Below are 22,833 nucleotides of genomic sequence, written 5' to 3'. Positions count from 1 at the left end.
ATCCACTGCTGAACTTAGGCCTCCCCCATATACTGTCATAAGGAACGGGACCGTTCCTTAGTCTATCATTAGGGGGATTTGGCTAGTAGTTGTCATGCTTTGCAGGTTGGCAACCGCAGTTAGCTTTTGGTGATGTTTTAAGAGGGATGCTGTTGCCCATCCTTCTACCTTTAAGTTCCCTTAATCGTGTCTTACGACACTCACAGAAAACTAAGGGGTGGTCCATTCTACGCCGGAATCACACGGTAAAAGTCTGGATATAGCCTAGTTATATAACAGAGCTAACTTTAACTGGAGGACGCTACAAAATTGCTATAATTTTTTACACACAGTGCGAAAAATACAAACGTGTATCTTCTTATTATACTCATTTCTAATTAAATTTAATAACGAAACGAGATTATGCGGCTACAATATATAATAATTACTTATCTTAATTGAAAGTAATTACAATTAACGGATACAACAGTAAAATAATTTTTACATTAATTTTATTGCTTTATACATTTATTCCAAACATTATAAGCAATACTCAAATTAATTTCAACTGGCAATACTTTATAATTAAAAAAATACTCTGAGGGTAATGGTACTCTGAGTAATAAACTTATTCAAACGGTTTATAATTGAGATGTTTTTAAATAAATAATTTTGCTGTGCAAAAATATTGCGACTTCAATAGAGAGGATATTAAATAGGAGATAAGAATTATCGAAATCGGTTTAGAATACAAAGATGCTTAAAAACTAGTTTATCTGGAATTCAAACACATATCCTTAGGGTTTACCGTTGTAAGTTAGATAATTTTTTTAAGATGCCAACTTTAGAATCGTTGGATTATTTTGGGCTGTTTGTTGTTTTGTATTTTTAAATAGTTTCTAATAAATATTAAACAGATGAATTAAAAAAAAAATACTTAACCGTTTTTTTTAATTCTTTCACCTACATTATCGTCGAGTAATATAAGCTGTATTCTATTTAAAGAAAAACCGTGCCAAATTAGAGCAAATCGCTAATATTGCATACAATGTGAAATAGAAATCATTAGCATGGTTTTAGGCGAGTATTCTAATAGAGAAATACTTTCTCCGAGGAAACATTGGTCGAAAAATAACAAATAATATTGAATCTGCAAACTAACATACAACTAAGCCTACTATAACAAAGTCCATGCTGTATGGGGGACTCAATTTTTTCTTGTATAATACATTTTATACGGTACTGTTTATATTATAAAAAGTATTATACAATATATGTATCGATAAACAATTAAGCGACAACTCAGCGCCTTATCTGCATTATTTATAAACAGCGATCCAGACCATTATAGATCAGCGGTCGACAATAAATCAGGACTTACAATGGCACATTGTCTGTCGCTCATGTTGATTAAATAAATAAATAGGTGCCGATCTCGGACTTTGCAGATCTTATCACGCGTCTTGACATTAAAACATGCAGAACAAAGCAAAAGCAACTCTTTAAAACACCAGCACAGAGTTGGGATACGCTTGTTTAAAATCCTAATAATCTAATCGGTTGCATTACTACGGTACTGTTACGGGATTTAAAACTTTATTGCTAATTCGAAATGGTTGAATGTTGTGTTTTCGTCGATGGTTAAATCAGAAGACGTCAGAGATGGATGGTACGAAGGCTACGAATGTTTGCAGCTCATCTTTCATTCGTGGTGTGGTTGATGACAGCTAGTGCTCACTTATTATTCAGAGGTCGGATATGAATTATTATTCCTTTAATCGAGTCATTAAACGAACCGTTAGAAATTTCTGGCCTCATTAGCAAAACTGTTTATAAGTGCCTGTTCAGCGGCAATTAATGATCGAAGATTTGTTTTTAATAAAATGTTTACAAATATGCATTATTATGAGGGAAATCTCTCTTCTTACAATAAAAGTTAACGAAGTTCAAATTATACTCAGCTATTATGAAATATTCAGTGCGCCTGTGACTTCGTACGTGTATAAGTTGTATGTAAAGAACTATTAAATTGAATCGAATTTGATTTGCAAATCGAATATGGTTTGGAAATCATGTTTTTTTTTAATACTACGAAAATGGCAAACAAGCAAACGATCACTGTAGACTATGAACGCCTGAAACACCGGGGATGATTTTCGGGGCCGACAACGCGCGCGTAATACCCGTAGTAATACAGGCGTTCATAGGCTACGGTAACCGCTTACCATCAGGTGGGCTGTATCCTTGTTTACCACCTACGTAGTATAAAAAAAATGACATGTGTGATGAGACGAACTTATTTAAGCTTATTAACCGTGTTTACTAACATCAGATTTTTTTAACTGAAATAAGAATATTGTTTTAATTAAAAACCTTATCGATAAATAAAGTCTTAAAATTTTAAGTATTTAGTCCAAAAGAAAAGCTTCTCATAAACATATATCTTTTATAAAATTTTCTAACACTTAAAAAGAATATTATAAACTTTTGTCATTTTTACAATTTCCACAATGATTAAATCACTAATTAGTTATAGCTAAGTCCCTGACATAATGTTAAGCATTATTAAGATTGTAGATATGCAATAGGCGATTGGCCAGTCTACGATTTATGGTTATATTAGCTACGTTAATGAAGTGCAAAAATACCTCCGTCTAAGTGATTTATTTATGTTCACACTATCTAATTAATAGCCGCTGTTTTATTGTACACTCTAGTGAACACCATATACAAGGTTATTTATATAAATAGATATTTATGTCAACTTTGTTTTAAATACAGAATTCATTATTTTTATACAAAACTTCATTAATGTTAAGAAATTAGTGACGAAAAAATAGTTTTATAATTCTATCGAAAGTTTCACGAATTGATCTCTAATAACTAATGCATGTATGTATATAATTTAGAAAAATAATAAATTTTTAAGATAAGAATTAGACAATGACAGATTCATTCCTTAAAATTAATTTCTTGTAATTAACATCTGAAAGAGAATTTGCTTGCTGTATGCAATTTCCTAAAGATAGTGTCATGCACCTAATTTCATCATCTAAATTTGATGGGAAAATAATGGTTTTTGACACTGCCAGAGCCATGATTTTAGCGATACTGTAGATTGCACTAAAGAGTTAATTTATTATATTATTATTTATTACTTTTTACCATTTGCTGTGATACTAATTTCATAATGTAAGTTACGCTTTACTCACAAATATACAATATTTTTTCTTGACAATTAAAAACAAAGAAACCTTAATTTGTAAATTACCTTAATAATATATACCTTTGTAAATTGTATCTACTTCACACCAGTATATATTACATAAGTACGGTATTATTAAAAATAACACTATGTCTCACATAGTGACATTTTTAACAAATCTTAACACTGAATCGATGTGTCCAGTAACGATCGTTAGGGTGCTTTATTTAGGGTAAAAGGCCGAGTAATTGGACAGACCGGATGCAGCTCACAGGTGCTCTGTGCGTGCGCCCTCTCGCGGTGGGTACAGGAAATGAGAGCCAATTTGAATTTCTTCCGTGGAAAATCAATTAATTGGGAAGCTATTATATTATACCGGCTCCGTACTTCAAAAGTATTTTTAATTAATTCCAAATGGCAAAAGAGTCGATTTAAGTTCTTTTTAAATATATTTTTCTATAATAACTAATTTTACTAATATTGATACGTATATAAAACTACATTACAATGAAATACGATTTTTATGTATCGTATATTTGTTAGTAAGTAAATATTTATAAAATGAAATGAATAAATATCCAAAAATCATGTTTACATAAAATGAATCTTAACCTCGAGATACCTGTAGTAAGTTATTACATCGATGTTACTCGTACATTAATAACATAAAATAGACTTAAACAAAACTTTTACAAATGAAAGTAAGCATTCACACGGTTCTACTTAATCACAACAAACGATTTGTAACCTACAAGGGTAATTACGAGTTTAACCTGCACGGAAATAAAGGAATTATTAGAAAACAATCCGGACTCGGGACGTGGGGGGGTGGTGAGGGGTGCTACGGAAGGAAGGGTGTCTAATTAGGGAGTGGGGGCGAAGGTAATGAGCCGCGATCGCCGCTCCGATATAACGAAGGCTATTTACGCGGTGGTCGCTCTGAAAATTGCGAGGTTTTGTTTTAAAAGCGGTTACCGTTTGAGTTTTGCGATTAAGGAGTTTAATTAGACAATATTGTTTACAACCTCATTATGGTACGTACTGAAAGAAAATAGCCTGGAATATCGGCCGATAATTTAGAAGTTGAAAAATGAGTTTGTTGCCGCTAAGTAGATTCTGTTGTAGATTATAACCAAACAATCCGGGCCTATGAATAAACATGAACTCAATTTTCTTGTGCGATAGCTAGCAAACTTGAAATTCTCCAGTCTTTATTTCTGCGAGCATAAGGTAAAGTGTTATTTGGTACGGGTTTGAACAACGTGTACGACCTTCAATTGTTTTAGAATATTACAGCCGCTGGTCACCATTACACACCAATGGAATGTTTCGAAAATGTTATCCACTAACGTCATCTACCTAGAGAAAAGTTTGTCATGGCCAACCTTTTATGCTTAAATATGTAGATAAATCTACATGGTAAAGTGTGTAAATAAATATTATACATACTATTTGTAATAACAAGTTTTGTTGAGGTTAATTGTTGTTAAGAAAATGAAATATATTATCGTTAATGTCATGTACATGAATAACCACGTTTACCCTATTTTTTTGGAGGGTCAAATCTTAGGGTATCACGTGGTATGCGTATTCAAAGAGATATGGTCTCGGCGGCTCGGCGTTTTAAATGCAATACAAAAGAGTTTTTTCCCCGTAATAGACGTCCCGCCGACATCATTAACGTATCGACAAAGTTGGCCGCGCAGTTATTCGCTAATGTGACAACAACACAGAGAAAGCCCGCCACAAATGAAGCATCTTTTTGGATTAGGGCATTGGTACAATCGGAAATATTTGACGATAATATAAAAAGAGAATAATATCCGATTCTTCAGCTAAGTTGTATAAAATTGGTAACTTATGTTTTTTCTACAATAGAGTTTATAACATAGTATGTTCTTATAATAATAAATGAGATTTGATAAATTCACCAATACATGCTATATTTTTCATATTTTGTATTTGAATTACAGTATGGTTTACATATTCGTATTTCCAATAATATTATCTTGAAGTTAGATATAAAAATTAAAATTAACATGTAACAAAAATATGTATAACAATACAATATATCATAGTAGTAACAGTTAATCTGTGTGAGATGTTGATATTAAACAGCATCCCCTTAGATCATTTAGAATAAAATATGATTTAAGAATCCCATGATAACTATTATAATTTTTAATCATACTCATATTTCGTCTAATTTCCACTGTACCAAGGATGGGTACCCAGCGATTTGGAAACCGGTGCTTGGTGTGTGACTGTCCGCGGGGGTGTATTCTAATCGCGTGTTAGCGTGGCCCGTTTTTGCTAACGAACAGGTTGCGTTAAGGCGAAGTCGACGTGGAATTTTGCCTCATTAAAAGTTGCGACCTGTGGAGGAGGCAATTTGGAGGTCCGCGACTTCGCCCGCTCCTTAACGAGCCGACTTGGCACTATCAACCGCCACTGTGTCCGTCTCATCCCTTTATATTTTATTTGTGACGTGAGTAACTATTATTATTAGCAACATCCCTCGCGTGCTGCGGTCTTCGCCCCACCTGCCCCACTCGAATTAGTAAACAAACGTCTTTACGAGCGGTTTTACGAGTCCCGCGATATTTCGGTCTCGCGCACGCTCTTTTACGACATAATGAATTTGTTGATGAACTAGGTATTAGAAAGTTTGGAAACAGAAGCGTCTGGTGACCGCTGCATCAGCTGCGGGGCGCCGATGGTTAGGATTATTATCGTGCTCCTGATTTTATATTAAAGTCTATAATTAATTGGACATAAAATGATTTGATAGCTTGTCTACATTAAAAAAAATCTACTAAATATTTAAGTATGTAGTTATCTTCTTTCGGTCTGAATGTTAAATTTGTAAGCGATTAAGAAGCAGTCTACTACTGAGGATTGTTTAAAGACGTATCAAAAGTAAATGCTTTAAGATTACATAACTATTTAAACTCATATTATACAATAATAATAGGTGCATGTAATTATATCAAATACATGTAATTTAATAATAAATTTGGACTACTTAGCGATGTAAATAAGAAAACGGTTCGTTATCAAATTAATTGCTCATTTTAAATGCAGGAAGATCTTACTGAATAGGAAATTCAAAACAAAACCGACCAAGAGGGCTTGCACATGATAGAGTTACGCGGAAATACTCATTAAAAATGTTCGAGTCTATTTTAATACGTACTTATGTTAATAAAATTTATGTAACTTTCACATTACTTAAATATGTAGGAATGGTTCTAATTACATATAAACTATCATCATTATATCAGCCGTTATTTGTTCACTGCTGAGCATAGGCCTCCCCTATAGGTTGTCATAAGGAACAGGATCGTTCCTTATTACAGTTTACAATTGGGGGGATTTGCCAGTAGTTGTTATGTTTGGCAGGCGGGTTGACAACCGCGGTTTGGCTTTAGTGATGTTTTAAGAGGGACGCTGCTGCCCATCCTTTGACTATTGAGTTCCCTTAGTTGCCTCTTACGACGTCCACGAGAAAGGAAGGAATGACCCATTCTATGCCAATACCACACGGTATAGAATGCGCCATCCCGCACGGATACACTTATAAAGGTAAGGCAAATATTTTAATTATGTATATGTCAAACAGACGTGGATACGACCGCATTTCTATATCTAATTAAAAAAATATTATGAAAATTAGTATAGTGAATAGTGAAGAAAAAAAAAACAAAATGGTTTTCATTGTATATGGATATATACCAAATATGATTTACAGATTTACTTATAGAAAAATTGAAACATATTTATCATAAATTAAATAAAGCAAACAAATAGATGTAGATAACGTATAAAGGGCCGCACTTAGCTAAGACAGGAATTAGTATTTCTAATATTGCACACAGAACTTTTTTTGTATAAAATATTATGTTCTAACCAAGTTAGGAACACGCTGAGTGTTAATATCCTTTTATAATTTGTCTAAATCAAATAATGATCATTAACTATAAACCAGCTGTTTATAGTATCTTTGAAATCATGTATTGATAAAACTACACTTAATATATAATAACTCACATGACCTCACCTCTGCATAAATCTGAAATTAAATGGATGAATAAATAAAGTAAAAGGATAATAAATTAAAAATAATCTACCTATTGAATGTATTATTGAATACAATTTAGCGTAGCAACACAAATTACGCATATTGTCGAATGAAATTAAAGTGTGGTTAATTTTGCGTGTAATTAAACCATCTTCAATAAGTTAAGCATAAATTTACATATCGGTAGAAGCGTGACTTCATTATTAATAAGTCCTAGTAAGTTTGAGTGCAGAGAGCGCGCGTCTCATAGTTATGGCGAGGTTAACACATGAGGTTAATTAAGATCAGACGCGGGACCTATAACTAGCTAACGCCGCCGACACTCGGAGCAAGTTTGCTGAGTGCTTCCCCTTAATTGATACGATTTGATCGTCATCGTAGGCACTCGCTTATTGCCGTACTCGTACTGCGTGTAACTTAATTAAAATTTACGTTTCGTAATTTGCAAATGTTTGCTAAAGGAACGAGACGCGTGACGCTGCCTCGCCATACACTATAGTGAGCGTTACTTGTACACAGTAGGCGTGTACAGTCAGCACATTTCGTACTAACACAGCAGTATATAAAATACATAACATATAAAAATGCTGAGCGTATTTTGTATGTACATCCATTTCATTCATTTGACATATAATTGTCACACACTACATAAAACAGTTACCTGTCAGTGTGTGTAAATTTATATATATAGAAATTTAAACGAAAGTCTTCATTACCACTGAAATATATGTAATTTTGACAGAACTTTTAACATTATGCATATAATCTCCTATATAACTTTTGGATGTCACGTAAAAAGATATAAAACAGAAATCGAATAACACAGCGTTCTTGTCTAACTGCAGTATGTGTTGTAGAGTCTAGTACATTTGATTTTGCAAGTACATGTTGATAGAATTGTTTTGATATTCTTTACCATTCTTTGCAATCTGCGAATCAGCAATTAGGTATACTTATTTCAATACTGCATATTTGTGACCGATATCAGCCACGGAATGTAACAAGTTACAATTATAATGTCGTTTAACTACACGTAAAGCAAAAAAATACGGCGTGTTTACTTTGAAAATTGTCGACTCATTCAAAAAATAGAACACTTAACAGAATGCAATACTTTCAAAACAAAAATGACAATTAGAAGTTGTCGACACTAACTAAATCTCAACTAATATACGTTATTAGAAATTCCTTTAACAACAATGTCTGTCAAATAATGATTTGCGCGCGTCACACCAGCTCCCACTGTCATACTTGCGCCAAATTTTCGTCCGTATCGTTGGTTTTTTTCCTATTTTCCGACAGCCGGACGCCGGGCACTGCGTTTATTTATTAACGAAATTCGTCCGTCTGTGTAACACGTCTCGTACAAATATACTGACAAAGTATCAAAGACCTAATAAACATAGCATAGAGTTCAATATTCCGTTACTAGAGTGATATGCTTTTCAGCCCTTCTCGAGGGGACAAATACCGTTTACGAGACTGCATAGGCGCGACGCGGCATTGCGCTCCACCCATATCAATTTCGAATAGGTTTCCTATTCGGCACTGGGAGATTGCGTTTTGATCGTTTTGTGTGTAAAACTGTTGCCCTAAATTAAACGCTTTAATAATAGAATAGAAATAAAACGCGATAGTTTCAGTTGACAGAAGCGGTGATGCGAATTCGATGGCCTCTGTTTTAATATTTCACTGGCCACTCAATAGTGACTATTTTAAATCAATAAAAAGTTAATAGAAAAAACGTTTTGAATTCAAATTGCTGTTCAATTATACGCTATTGTTCAATATTTTTTATTACTTTTAGGTGGCAGTCATACCCTTCCTTTCTTCCCTCCCCGCCTTGTCTATTCCTACCGAAAAATGATAGTACATGCGTTGATTTGAATTAAATTTGATAGATTGACAATCGATATTCTAAATTAACATAAAAGATAGATATCATGTGAATAAACAGGCTGAAAATATTTGCATGTATATTTTTTAATTTCATAAAATGTAACATGAAATAAACTTCGAAACACAAATAATATACTCATTAGTCAACAAAAGAAATGAATGGATCTTATCCTCTTAAAGTTGTAAAAATAACCTAGAAAATATTAAGTAGTGTACATACATTACATTTATAATGAATATTTATGTAAAGTACATACACTACTTTTTAATTGCAACAATTGATGGGGATAAAAAAGCCTATGTCCAGTAGAATAGAGCACCATTCTATATCTACTTGTGTTTCAAATTTCATGAATATTGATTGAGCTGTAAACGCAGTAAGAGTTAACAAATAAACTTACTTTTATATTCATAATATTTAGTAAGGATTACATTTAGTGATGTAAATCGGACAGATGGCGATACGCTCGCATTTGCGCGGGCTTCATCAATTACAAGCTACAAGCAATTAGCGATAGTGCACCAAATCAAATTTAACTGTGTACTCAGTTCACTAATTAGACCTCCGGGCTAGATTCCTGCTTCTGAACTAATCAGATGGTTGAATAATGGCCGATTTATATGTCGGTAGCCACTAGTGGCAAGTATTGTAAATGTGGCTTTTGATATTTGTGCAGCGACATTATATACCTGTTTTATAATTATAACATTATTATTATATGTTAATTAGTATTTATCTACATATCTAAATATGTATCAATTATCTAGTAACTACTTATAACATAACGACTCTGCTTAGTTTGGACCTAGATAACGCTTAGTAAATATCTAGTGATATTTATCAAAGAACAACCTAACTCGCAGCTTTGCTGGTATGAATTATTAGACAATAATATCCCATGTCTTAATTCAGGATGTGGTCAGCGTAAATATTTTAAGATGAAACATTAGGTAGTGAGTGTCTAGGGATACTGAAGTCCAAGGGGCGTAAGGACTAAAGCATCAATAAAGATATGTAGTCGCTAGCTTTAACCAAACAAAACTATCCAATGTAATTAGATGGAATACTTCTCTAATCGATGGATTAGTCTACTAGTGATCTTTTTTTAAGCGCCATCAAATATTTGGGCCAGGGGCACCAAAAATAGGCTAAGATCGGCCCTGTCTCTCTTCGAGCGACACGAAATCTTGCGCTGACGAGAGACGATGGACTTCGAGTTACTTTTAGCGCAGACTTTTTTCTTAATAATAGAGAATACGCGATACTTTCAATTCTTCATATACATGCTACTACTGGGTACTTGAAGTACTTTTCACACGCAAAGTTCGTCAAGTATCCCAATCACCGTTCATCATCCGTGCCGACCTTGCTGAACCTGTTTCATTTTACGATTATTACTAGACGATTATACTTTGTTTTAGGTTATTTGCGTGATTATTCCGCGCGTACTAGCGAAACAGTAGCGCTACATGAGTTAAAGGAGCACTGATGAGTGAGTTATTATACTGGCCAGGTGAATTCTCAGCAGTTAAAACTTGGTTACTCAATCCACTCGTTAGAGTTCTGGGCAAGGTGCCCCTGTGAACTAATCAGGTGGCTAAATAATGTAGTCGTGATGGCGTTGTTACCGGTCGTGAGACAGGCGTTATTAATTAACATCACATTGGCATGCCCCCCTCGCTTTGGCCTGTCACTTTCGGATGTGGTGTGGTAGCTTTCTGGTGAGTAAAACAGAACATCAAGCTTATATAAATTGCTAATTATTATTATTGTCATTGATTATTTAATCTGTAAAACTTTATAAATTTTACAAATATCATAGTGATTTTTTTGTTTGCTATCTCTTGATATTTCTATTACTATCACTCAAAATATCCTGGTCTTGTAAATCTAAAATAAAAAATTAAGGTTTCAATTGAATATATCAGGACCTAAGTCACAAATACGTACACTACTTGGTACACAGGCAGATATAAGACTGTTAGTATGTCTTGAAAACGCTCCAAGATAACTCTTGAAGGTTATCCTTCCTGTCGACATATTTCTAATATGTCCCAATATTGTAATAATCCGCCGTGTAGTCCCGGCGCAGAACGGACCACGCAATTAATAGTCGAGAGATGAGCAGCAGAGTCCCTCTTAAAATATCACCAAAACTGCAGTTCACGGCGGTTGTCAAGGATGGCAACAATCGGCAAAACACTCCAAGGAGGAAGTCTATCTTCAGCAGTGGACAGTAAAGGGCTGATATGATGATTATGATGACGATTGTTATAAGACGTAATTATAAATAAATAAATGTGGTTGTGACATATAAAATGTAAACCTATACCGCCAGGTACTTTATGAGGTTAAAAAAAATCCAATGCTAACCATTTTCTTGTTTCATTTTCATAATTCATCTCATGCATGTGCGCGAACGTAAAGAAAATATTAAATGAAACGCCATATTATTTAGAATTCCCTTACAATTTTTTCTCATTTAAATTTTTCCTTTCATACTTTTTAAATTTAATTTCATCTTATTGTTATTATTAATGATAAAATTAATAAAATTTGCTCAGATGTTCATTTTTAATTGAGTAAATGACCAAACATTTAAACAGTCAAACACATTTACAAATTTATACATCTATAATATTAGATAGTAAGATTTTAAGTGAATTTCACTAGGCATTTATTTTAAAGAAGTTAAAGTCTATTATAGATCCATCTGTTTGTTAAGTAGAAGTAAGTTATTGAAAACTTGATTGAAAAGAAAAACTTAACTAGTGTAATTAAAACACTAAGTATAGATTTTATATAATTTATATGTAATTAATTTACATTAATAGTATAAAAATATACCCATATATATATATAAAATTACTACATACAGTTATAATTATTACGAGATATTGTTTATGGTCAAGGTCGCGAGCAATAACTATTTATTTATAACCGCAAAGTTTTATAGTAGGGAGGAAATATATTTCCCTATACAAAAATATTTTAGTCTAATCAAACGGAAACATAATCAAAAGTCTGTTAATGAAATAACTTTGATGGAGTTGATACTACTAGTAAGTACAATGTGACGGTGGAACGGTATTTTTATGTGACTAGTTGGAATGTGATAGATTGGTATCACTGTTTTAAGTCTCATTTACATTATAGATATGTTTAAATGTAAATTAAATTGTTATTAAGAAAAAGTAGAGGAGACATTTTGATGTGGTTTAATGTGGTTATATCAAACTTCTAAAAATTTTTTTTAAATCAGTTTAGAAAAATATTACATACCTAACACACGCACACAGAAATAGTCATTTGAATTTATTATTTTGTCATGGACGTCCTTTTTTAAGTTAATTAATAACTAATTTAATGTACTTTCATTCATTAATGTTCACGTAGCCTTCTTTCTTCGTTACCAGAATACATTAAATGCAATGTACATACAATCTTATAGTTATCAACCCTATATCTATCTATGTAATATTGCATAGGCATAACTCTAAATACACAAGACAGCGTCCAATTAAGAACCCAAACACAGTATCAATTTCACTTGACAAAGACTTGGTCAACGTACACGAACAAGATTGGTTAACCCGTGAATTCCTCGTGGGTCTGCGAACACGACTTGCGGGTCTATACGACACGATCACTCGACGGACAAACATGGCCGATGATGCCAGGCACCGGCGGTCTATAATAAATTGATGACAAATATAAGCGGCCCAATGGTATAATCGTACTGATTTATAGGATACCAACTCTGAAATTGAGCGTAGTACAAATGCGTTACCTGCATTGATATCTATATAAATAAAAATCAATTTTCGAAGGTATGTATTTCTTTTTTTTTTGTGTTTATAATTGTCAAGACAAGTTTGGTGTAAAAAAAAATGTATAAAAAATCGTATGGAAAATAAAAAAGATGGGTTAAATGGGGAAGATTTGGTGTCATTTTCTTTATTAGTACTCGTACACTCGTGCGAAGTCGGGGCAGGCAGCTAGTAGGTAATAAACTAAGTCAAAAATATCCCACCCATGCCTTATTCAATATACAATAATTTACTTACTTTTTTTTTTTAATAAATAACATTTTTAATCTGAATCTTGTTGAGAAATTTTAAAAGAGATTTCGACATTTTTTTAATAATTTACGCCTCATATTTTTTTGGAACAAATGATTCAGTGTCACTGCTAAGTACACCCTTTAAAAACTAGGAGAAAGCGATTGTTAGTAATGGGCAAGTTAGTTTTCATTGCTAGCAATATACCCGATCAGGTCAAGCTCCACATAGTTCCCCTTGGAATCCAACGTGGTTAACTTTTGTGAAATTTGTCACGATGGGTTAACTGGCCTGGTTTAATCCTCACTTATCATCTTTTACTGGTGCCCTGAAATTGTATACTGTTAGCATAACCCAGGGCACCATTCCATCTTTATCCAATAAAAAACGCTCTGAAAACTATTAACATCCTTTTGAGGATTTTGATTTTATTTTACACACAAAATTATATATACGCTATATTCTAATGTAGGTACTAGATATCTATTACCAGAGTAATCGATCTGTAAACTACTCTACAAGATTGAACTTTACATATTACGTATTAAAGAGTAAAGCTAAGCGAAGTTTCTTTTTACGTGACCTCAAAAGGGTCTTCTATTTTCAGTCATTATTTATGTTACGTAATTTTATTGGACCGCTTAACGGAAAGGTTTTTTTTTTTTTATCTTTATACAAATATTGAATATGTATATAATATTTTTTTAGTAATGTAATTCTTTCGCAGGGATTTTATATAGAGATAGGTATCTCTATCTAAGCCAGGTAGTTTATCTATATGTGACGGTCTGCGGTATCATTGTTCTCAAACGTGTGAACCGATTTCAATGCGTTCTTTTTTTAAATAGCTGGTTTAATTATGGCTCTTATCAATACGCATTAACTTTTATTTTTCAGTTAAATTCTAATTTAATCTCATTTTGATTCACGATATAAACATGCGAAGGTTTAGGCATAAGCGTGTCACAAAATTATTACCCCCTTATTCATAAAAAAGTCAAACTTGTCATAAATCTATTTTGTCTATTGACATGTTTTCTCTTTTTCTTTTACACTAAATTATCAATTTGAAAAAAAGTGACAAAACAGCGTAATAGTTTTTTTTTGATGGGTGAAAATGGTATAGTAACTCCGCCTGCGCTAACGGAATACGCTGGCGGAGCACCAGCGAAGGGTGATAGATGAGAATGAAAATAGGCCAGTTAGCCCATAACGATGAATTCATCAGGAATTAACCATGATAGTTTCCAGGGGGAACCGCGAGGAGGTCGACCTGGTTATATTGCTAGCAATGGGATTCTCAGTCTCCATTACAAACAATCCCTTTCCCCCTACAGCGTAATAGTTAGACTTGTAGGTTAGCATGAGTACTGTGCTCCACTCATATTTCCACTGCCAAGTAGCTATGTTTACATAGCTGTATTGGGGGAGAAGGGACTGTTAGTAGTTGAGAACTAACAAACCCATTGCTAGCTATATACCCGTTAGGGTATACCCTGATAAGGTCTACTTTCAAGCGATTCTCCCAGGAAACCATCGTGATTATTAATTTTTGTCGAATTCGTCATGATGCGCCAACTGACCTGCGTTTATCCTAACCTATTATAAAATCACACTGGTCCCTGCCAACGTATAACCATAGCGTACCCAGCGTTACCGTTCTATTCTCACCCATTAAAAAAAACATGGCTGTATTTCGGTTTGAAGAGGTATAGTAATAAAAATAATATGGGTGCATACCTTTGTTTTTAGGAATGATGGGGTAATATAGACTTGCAGTAATATTTTTTGCCATGGTGCTGTTCATATGTCTATACGTGAAAATTACATTTTCGTCATCTTGTTTGCCATTCGAAAATAATAGAAAAATAGTAACTATAATTTGAAATGCACAAAATATACAACAGTGCAAAAGCAGAGGCATACCCAACGTCGGCGTTCAAAGAGCTGTGTTGTGCAGTGATTTACACATCGGCATATGTCAGCTAAAGGCACATTTCACGTCGTCGCCATGCCAGCGGCGCTAAATTGAACCTGACAAATGCCCAAACATAACGAATATGTATACGAACGTAATATATGTTGACCAGTGTCGTAAGTTGACTGATATTATAAGAGTAGGCTTCTGATATCGTTTATTAATTTGGAAATAGTGGAAATGCCTTTTGTTTATTCAATGGCTTATTATTTTCTTAATTATTATTTCTTCATTCTCGTCATTCATGTATTTTTTTTTATGGGTGAATATTGTATGGTAACCCCGCCTGCGCTAACGGTATACGCTTGCGGAGCACCAGTGTAGGGTGATAGAAGAAAGAAAACAGGCCAGTTAGGCCATCGTGATGAATTCATCAGGAATTAACCATGATAGTTTCCAGGGAGAACCGCGAGGAGGTCGACCTGGTTGGGTATATTGCTAGCAATGGGATTCTCAGTCTCCATTACTAACAATCCCTTCCCCCCCCCCGTCATTCATGTATTAGATAGTTTAATATTAAGTATTTATAAAATATCGATTTTCAATTTGACGAAATTAATAGTGCGACTACTATGGAAAAATCATTAAAATCGAATTAAGGACCACCTATTTTAAACAACTCTAATCAATTCAGTCATTCTGTTTGTAAGATGGGCATATTTAATTTGTGAAGAGCGAAATGGAATAGTCGAGAACAGTAACTAAATTGACTGGGCTTAACCTCAAAACTGAGACTGGATCGGACATTGGTAATCGAGTTGTAAGCGACGATCGCCAGAGGACGCTCTTTAGTTACAGTTTAGCAGTTAAAGTTAAGACGACAGACGGACAAAGAGACGATGAAATTAATCGAGGTCATGTGCCTTCTTAATTAAATCTACGTCCAGACAAGTCTAGCTTGGATCTTCGTTGGAAACACTAAACTACACTAAATTCATCTAGTTGTGTTACTGTTACATCAAAGATAAAGGGTTAATTAATTAAATTAAACATTTAAGGTCAACAATAGACGCTACATTAATTTTAAAGTAATTTAGTTCAAAGTAGTTATTTCAAATACAATTACCTAATGTAAAATGATGCTAATATACCATTGTTTAGGGAACATTGTTGGTTACAGAAGATAATTTTATTTATATTATCATTTATTTTGATTACTGCAACAAGGGTAATTAGTTACGAGGTTATAATATAGTTTACGTAAATAAATAAGAAACTATATGTTACTTGTGATTTCTTTGTCGTCAAATTTTTATCATTTCGCAAACACAAACACACACACACACGCACACGCACGCACGCACGTACGCACGCACGCACGCACGCACGCACGCACGCACGCTCGCACGCACGCACGCACGCCCGCACGCAAGCACTTACGCACGCACTTACGCACGCACTAACGCACGCACGTACGCACGCATTCACGCATGCACGCACGCACGCAGAGAATCAGAGAGACGATGTAGGTATATAAATAATCACACATTTGGCCTATCTATACTAATATTACAAAGAGGAAAGATTTGTTTGTCTGTTTATTTGTAATGGATAAACTGAAAAACTACTCAATATAATACTTTTAAATAGGTATGTAGTATGAATTAGAATGCGAACATTAGCAGCTACTTTGGTCGCCAGCGATTTTCTTGCGTTTTCAGACTGGTATATATATGGGCGTTAACATTGGCGATTTAAAGTAACTATCGTAACATAACAAACCACTGAAATATTTTATCCTTTTCAGCTATTTGGTTTATAGTAGATTTTATTTTTAAAAATGCTTAATTAAGAAATGTTAAGTTCACATAGTACATCACCAATTCTTATAATCATTATTGATGGTCCCATTTCATGATTTAATGAAGATTTGTTTTGCTGTGTAACATCAGGTTTTGTAGTAGTTTGGCATCAATTTACGTACAATGTCAATTTGCGCACGAAGAGCGCCCGGCCCGGACACAGGGCCTCATTAGGGGCGAGCGGTTGCAATTAAACTGTACGTCTTTTGCGCCTTAACGACCGGCCAAATTGGACGCCCCCCGCCCCGGTCATGGCTTTTAATAAATATACGCTTCGACGTCATAGTACGTAAGTATATTGTGATAGTATCACGTATCACATGGTGTAGCGAAATTTCGAAATATTGGTAGCAAAATGAGAAAATGTTAATTAATTTCAGTTTAAGCTACAGAGAATATAAGCTTTTTTTATACAACTTAGAATGGCAAACAAGCTGACGGCCCACCTAATGGAAAGCAGTAACCGTTGCCTATAGACATGAGCAATACCTTGGATAGATAACAGAGTATACTGTTTCGCCCATGATATCCCCCAGGCGTTGCCATTCCTGAGGACTCAGGTGTTATTCTTCTGTACCCTATAAATTCACGCCATATCCCATCCTTCAAACCGAAACACAGCCATGCAAACACAACTGCTTTACGGTTGAAACACGAATAGGACAGAGGTACCCAAGCAAACGACTTTTGTACAGTCTCCCTCTGGTGATAAGTATAATATAAGTATGTTTTATATGTTATAATTATATATAAATAAAGTGATGGATTAATCGAATCTCTAGTTTAAATCTTGTGTGAGTTTGTTCTATACTTAGTAGCTTTTGATGTTTATCGATAAATTATAATATTTCTAAGCAACTTTTCTTCATTGCTAGATATAATACTTGTCATTTTAATACATAAGAATCATATTCCAATAAATATTAAATGAATCATACCTGCTTAGAAAATTTTCAATTACTTAAAATTATTGGAATATGATTTTTATATTTTAATAATATTTTTACATAATATTTCATATTAAATATATCGACTAACTTCTTGTAATTTAATTTTTTTTTAAATACAAATTCTAAAAGGGAATAATTATTGGAATTATTGTTAATAAAATACAATTGGTTATCAAGGTGAATAAATGAGTCATCACCAAGAATATTTATTGTAATCGGAAACAGTTAATAAATTGCTACTAATGTACGCCACCTCTGACATACAGATAAATTCAGCGGAAATAACAAGTTGGCAGTTAGTTGCCATGTGAAAAGAGTTAACATGAAAGTGTTGGAGTGGGTAAGAAGTTGGTATTTTGCAGGGTGCCTCGTTAGTGGCGCGGCGGCGGCAGGCGGAGGCTGATTGCCGATTGAGCACCAATTGCCTTGATTGATGGAGCCCGCACGCGCACTAACGAACCTGCTTTCAACAGATAGCTGGACGTGCCTTATGTTACATGCACACGATTTTTCAAGACTACAGATTTTAATGGTGTCAAAAGAGTGATTGAAATGTTATTGATATATGTTATTGAAATTTCAATTGCCGTTTTCAATGATTATTGTACTGTCATTGCAATATTTGTTATTTTAAATAATTTTATTGAATGCATTTTTTTTTATTGGTAGCGAGGTAAACGAGCAAACAGTTCTGATGGAAAGCAGCTACCGTTGTCCATAAACACCTGCAACACAAGAAGAGTTGCATGTGCGTTGCCAGACTTTTAAATATTCTTGTCACTGTGAATTATTTACAATATTTTTTAAGGAAAAAGAGTTCTTCAAGTGGTTAAATCGATTAAAGTTTATATCTCAAGAGTAAAGTGATATGCCATAAGATTCTAGTTCCTATCTATATTTTGTTCAGCATCATTGAATTATTCCAATATGTGGCGTTTAAACCAGATAAGGTAATAACATCGTTACAATATGGATGTATACTATAAGCTATAATTAATGTGTTCGTCTAAACAATGAAGATGTTATAAATCATTATAAAATAACAATTAAGCTAGCTTAATGTTTGCGTATCGCTTCCGTTCTTATGTGCCACATAGATGGTAATACCTCAACGAATAATTTTGTGCGTACACAGTAATCAGCAGCACGAAACATCATCGGCATCTCCGTGGAGCGAGACCGCAATCCATCATACCGGGACAAAAGGCGGCGGATAAACGTGGCAGTTGTTTGCGTGAGAGAGCGTTAATTTTGTTAAGGAGTCTCAATCAGGGAAGGCGTGTAAGTAAAGTCGGTGGCGGCCGCCGCGGGAGCGATTCGAGCGAATTACCGTACCTGGAGGCGCGGGGGCCGACTCGTTAGTTGTTGTTTGCCGAGTGACGCGGGTCAATCAGCAGAGACATGCACGGAACCGCACTTCTTCATCCCCCTCTGTCGCCCCCGCCCCGCTCGTTAGGCCGCGCCGTCTCTGTCAACTGTGAGACGACCTTTATCGAATCTACGACGCACGACCCGCGCCGCGGTTGGCCCACTCTTCGCTCTAGTTTGGCTCACAACCGCCGGTAAACAAGGGAAATCAGTGTAAAACGAATTTATATGAACATCAAATAGAGGGATCGAATGTCGAAGAGAAAATTTGTAAGTATCCTAATGTATGTCAAATTATAAAAAGCGTGTCACGTGGAAGGAGGCATCGGGCGAAATGCTCAGGTAAATGGGACGAATTCGAAGCGATTAACTAATTAACGCGTGAGGTGCGTCTGCGGCAGCTGAGCGCGTAGTTCTGCTTTTTACTTGATGATCGCAACGTATTCAATTGTGTTAATAATAAAATTTTATTGTTCTGTCACAATGAACCAGACACAAATACTTTTAACACACACGTATCTATTGTAATTCTAAGACCTACGTGGATTAAGTATTTAACATTTTCAATTTAAATTTATGGAGCAACGACGTATGTAAGTGCATTGACAATACGAAATAATGGGGCAAACTTTGAAAAGATTAATTAGCGAAGAGTCACAGTAAAAACTTTGTTACCTACATCCTAAATTAAACCTAACGAGGCCAATTTAGCGAGACACAGAGATGCCGTCGATCGCGTTGTGTGCGAAACTGTGAGTTTTTTGTTACTCTCCCAGGTAGAAAACACACAACGGTTCCAAGCATTTTCATAACAATGCGCCTGCGGCTTTCTCGGTATATTTTTTTGGGTGTTCGATGCATTTGACAGACAAGCTATTGTCATTGTAAGATGATGGACTAAAAACTGTCCTTTGTTGATGATCAATGAAAACGATTGATAGGATCTGGATATCGAATGCCAAGCCATAAGAGGAGCTAATTAGAGTGAGAATTACTGAGAAATAAATGTTTGCCTTAATTAGAGTAGTAAGGTGAATTTAATTATAAAAGGTTCTGAACAGTCCCATCTCAGCTAAAGACGCAACGTTACCAAAATAAACAATAAACTAATTGGATAATTATTTGAAGTTGTGTAATCGCAAATGCAGCGCTCTGAATAATACACCCTCGTTATTGTATCCACAAAAACTTGATTGCCTAAAGCTAATTTAACAAACAAATATGTTTACTCACCTTGTGTAGTCGTTTTTGCATAGTATCATCCCGCCTTTGAAGTAAAAAGAGCGGCCCATATCCGCGAGCGCTTGTCCACAACACGTGCATTTTAGACAGCCGTGATGCCAGTATCTGTCTAGTGCGTGAAGGAGGAACCTCTCGACGATCTTGCCGCCACAGCCAGCACATTCTTTAAGTGCTGGGTTGTTATTGTTGTGTGGGTAGTCGTGGCCGTTTGCAGCGAATGCAGTCTCCGGTGAGGGCGGGTGTGGCGAGCTCAGCTCCGCGTACCCGTGGTAATGCGGGTTCATGCTCAACGCGCTCGCTGCCAGCTTGACGGTTGGAGCGGGAACCGCTCGCACCGACCACCACAACTACACGCCCTGTAACAAAGATACAAACATATTGTACCTTCGGTTTTTAGTTTATATACGAGTACTTATCTGTAATTGTACAACAATAAAACTAAAGATTTAAATAAAAAATATTTTTGAAAAGACAGCTTTGTTCCTATAAAAACATTAATTACATTGTACCACCTGTAAACAACATTTAGTAATTGTGACTCGTTAACAACGCCTCGAAGAGGTTTGACCCTTTGATTTAATTTTTCTTCGCAGCCCTTGGTCAGGGTACAGCAGATTCGGATATAGGCCTGCGGGCGGCCGCGTTTATAAAATTTTCCAATTAGCAATTTCATACAATTAGAAGCGGTAAGGGTGCTAGAGGGAAGGGAGGAGGTTGGTGAGCGCGGGGCGAGAGAGGAGGAGTGCGTCAACCCGATCCAATTAGCTCGCGGCCGGCGGAGCGGCGGGACGCCGTCTGAGCGGCCCTGTCGCCATAAAACTTAATTAAACGTTTTAAAACAAGTATTCATTAAAGAATAATCAAGCTTATGTAGTCATAAATAACCGGATTGTCCCGCGCGGAACGGGTGCCGTAATTAAGACTGCACAGAGTTGATCAAACGCACTGATTTGAAACTACCCTTCATTAAGAGAGCGCGAGTCGGGCGCGGGAGCTTCCGCTGCGGTGCAGAAACTAATTAAGAATAACGGACGCTTTAAAAGCGTAATTAATTTAGATTGTAATTCTATTTCTCTGAGAGTAAAGTAGACAATTATTTCAGTAGCCCATTCTTTTGGAACGATTTGCTTTGCTGAATGTAATTTGCCTAATTTCTGTGTCTGACATAATAAAAGGGTTGTAACTCTGTCCAGATAAATTTATTTCTGTAGAGTTGACGAAATGATTAAATTAGGCACAACATGGGGGAGGGGAGAGTGTTTGTCCGTCTCTTAGCTTATAACCGTGTATCTTCTTCATAGTAAAAAATAACGATGGGTTGTCAAGAGTCTGTGAGGAGAGCGTGTGTAAAATCATTACACTTGTTGTCGGCCATGTCTAATGAAGGCTTTAAGGGTCGGCTATTTGTGGCGTGTAAACCAACCTACCTACCGACCCGCGTTGCGTGTCTACTAATGAGCGCGCGTCGCGTGCGCACCTATCGCACTTCGTTAAATCGCACCCGGTCCTGATCTACGAAAGCTCTACTAATGTCTTTGTTTTGTTAATTTCGCGATCACAAGTTTGGGGCGAGGAAATGTCCACAATTTTGAGTCGATCGTATTCGTTGACCTCGCGTACCTTTACAAGTTTTCATATGAAATATTTGGCTTCGCAGAATTTTGTATAAAGTTTCATAATGTGAGTATAACGATATAATATTAATATATATAATAAATATAATGAATAAATATGGAGAATTTCAATGTAAAATAAGTTTAAAAGTACGCGTTTAACATTATAAAAGTTTAAAATTAAATAAAGAACAATCATTTTGAACGCAAAACAAATTCGAAAACGGATACGTAAATACACGTACTAAATTAGACACATCTCAGTCGACATATTTTTAAAAATAAAACATCGCTACAATGTGAAGAATTATGAATGTCTGCTTTAAAATTCATTGTTCATAAATAAAAAAAATATATAATAATGTCAGCTCAGGGGACACGAAACAAAACTGTGCATAATTGCTCAAACTTATGTCTGTTTGAATACTGACAAAGGGCCGTCTATGTGAATTGTGTAGTAAATGTATAGCCATAGAGTTGTTTATTGGATTTGCTTGTGTCGGTCGCGTAACTCGGTGCGTGTTTAGGCTCGCGGGGGTGGCCTGGGAACTAGCAGGTGTCGTTTTCATTATTCAAGCCCCATTGATTGGATACTTTGTTGCCGTTTAAAAATCTTATTAGCAACCACCCGACAACAAAGCGGCCCAACGTTGA

At 35.2% G+C, this 22,833-nt stretch overlaps 1 protein-coding gene across 2 annotated transcripts in view; it reads right to left on the bottom strand.

Moving 5' to 3' along the window:
- LOC113516658 (LIM domain transcription factor LMO4) overlaps positions 1–22,833 on the bottom strand; it is a 221,564-nt gene that overhangs the window by 62,296 nt on the left and 136,435 nt on the right. For both annotated transcript variants that reach the window (XM_052901988.1, XM_026901114.3), the window contains exon 2: positions 20,558–20,922. In XM_052901988.1, coding sequence (XP_052757948.1) covers positions 20,558–20,850 — 293 coding nt within the window. In that variant the 5' untranslated portion in view covers positions 20,851–20,922. The remainder of the gene's footprint in view (positions 1–20,557; positions 20,923–22,833) is intronic.

The sequence above is a fragment of the Galleria mellonella genome, unplaced genomic scaffold, assembly GCF_026898425.1.
Source record: "Galleria mellonella isolate WM207_F2 unplaced genomic scaffold, CSIRO_AGI_GalMel_v1 utg83, whole genome shotgun sequence".
Classification (NCBI taxonomy): Eukaryota; Metazoa; Arthropoda; class Insecta; order Lepidoptera; family Pyralidae; genus Galleria; species Galleria mellonella.
The sequence above is the reverse complement of the archived record's forward strand: the minus strand, read 5'-3'. Positions and strand labels throughout refer to the sequence as shown.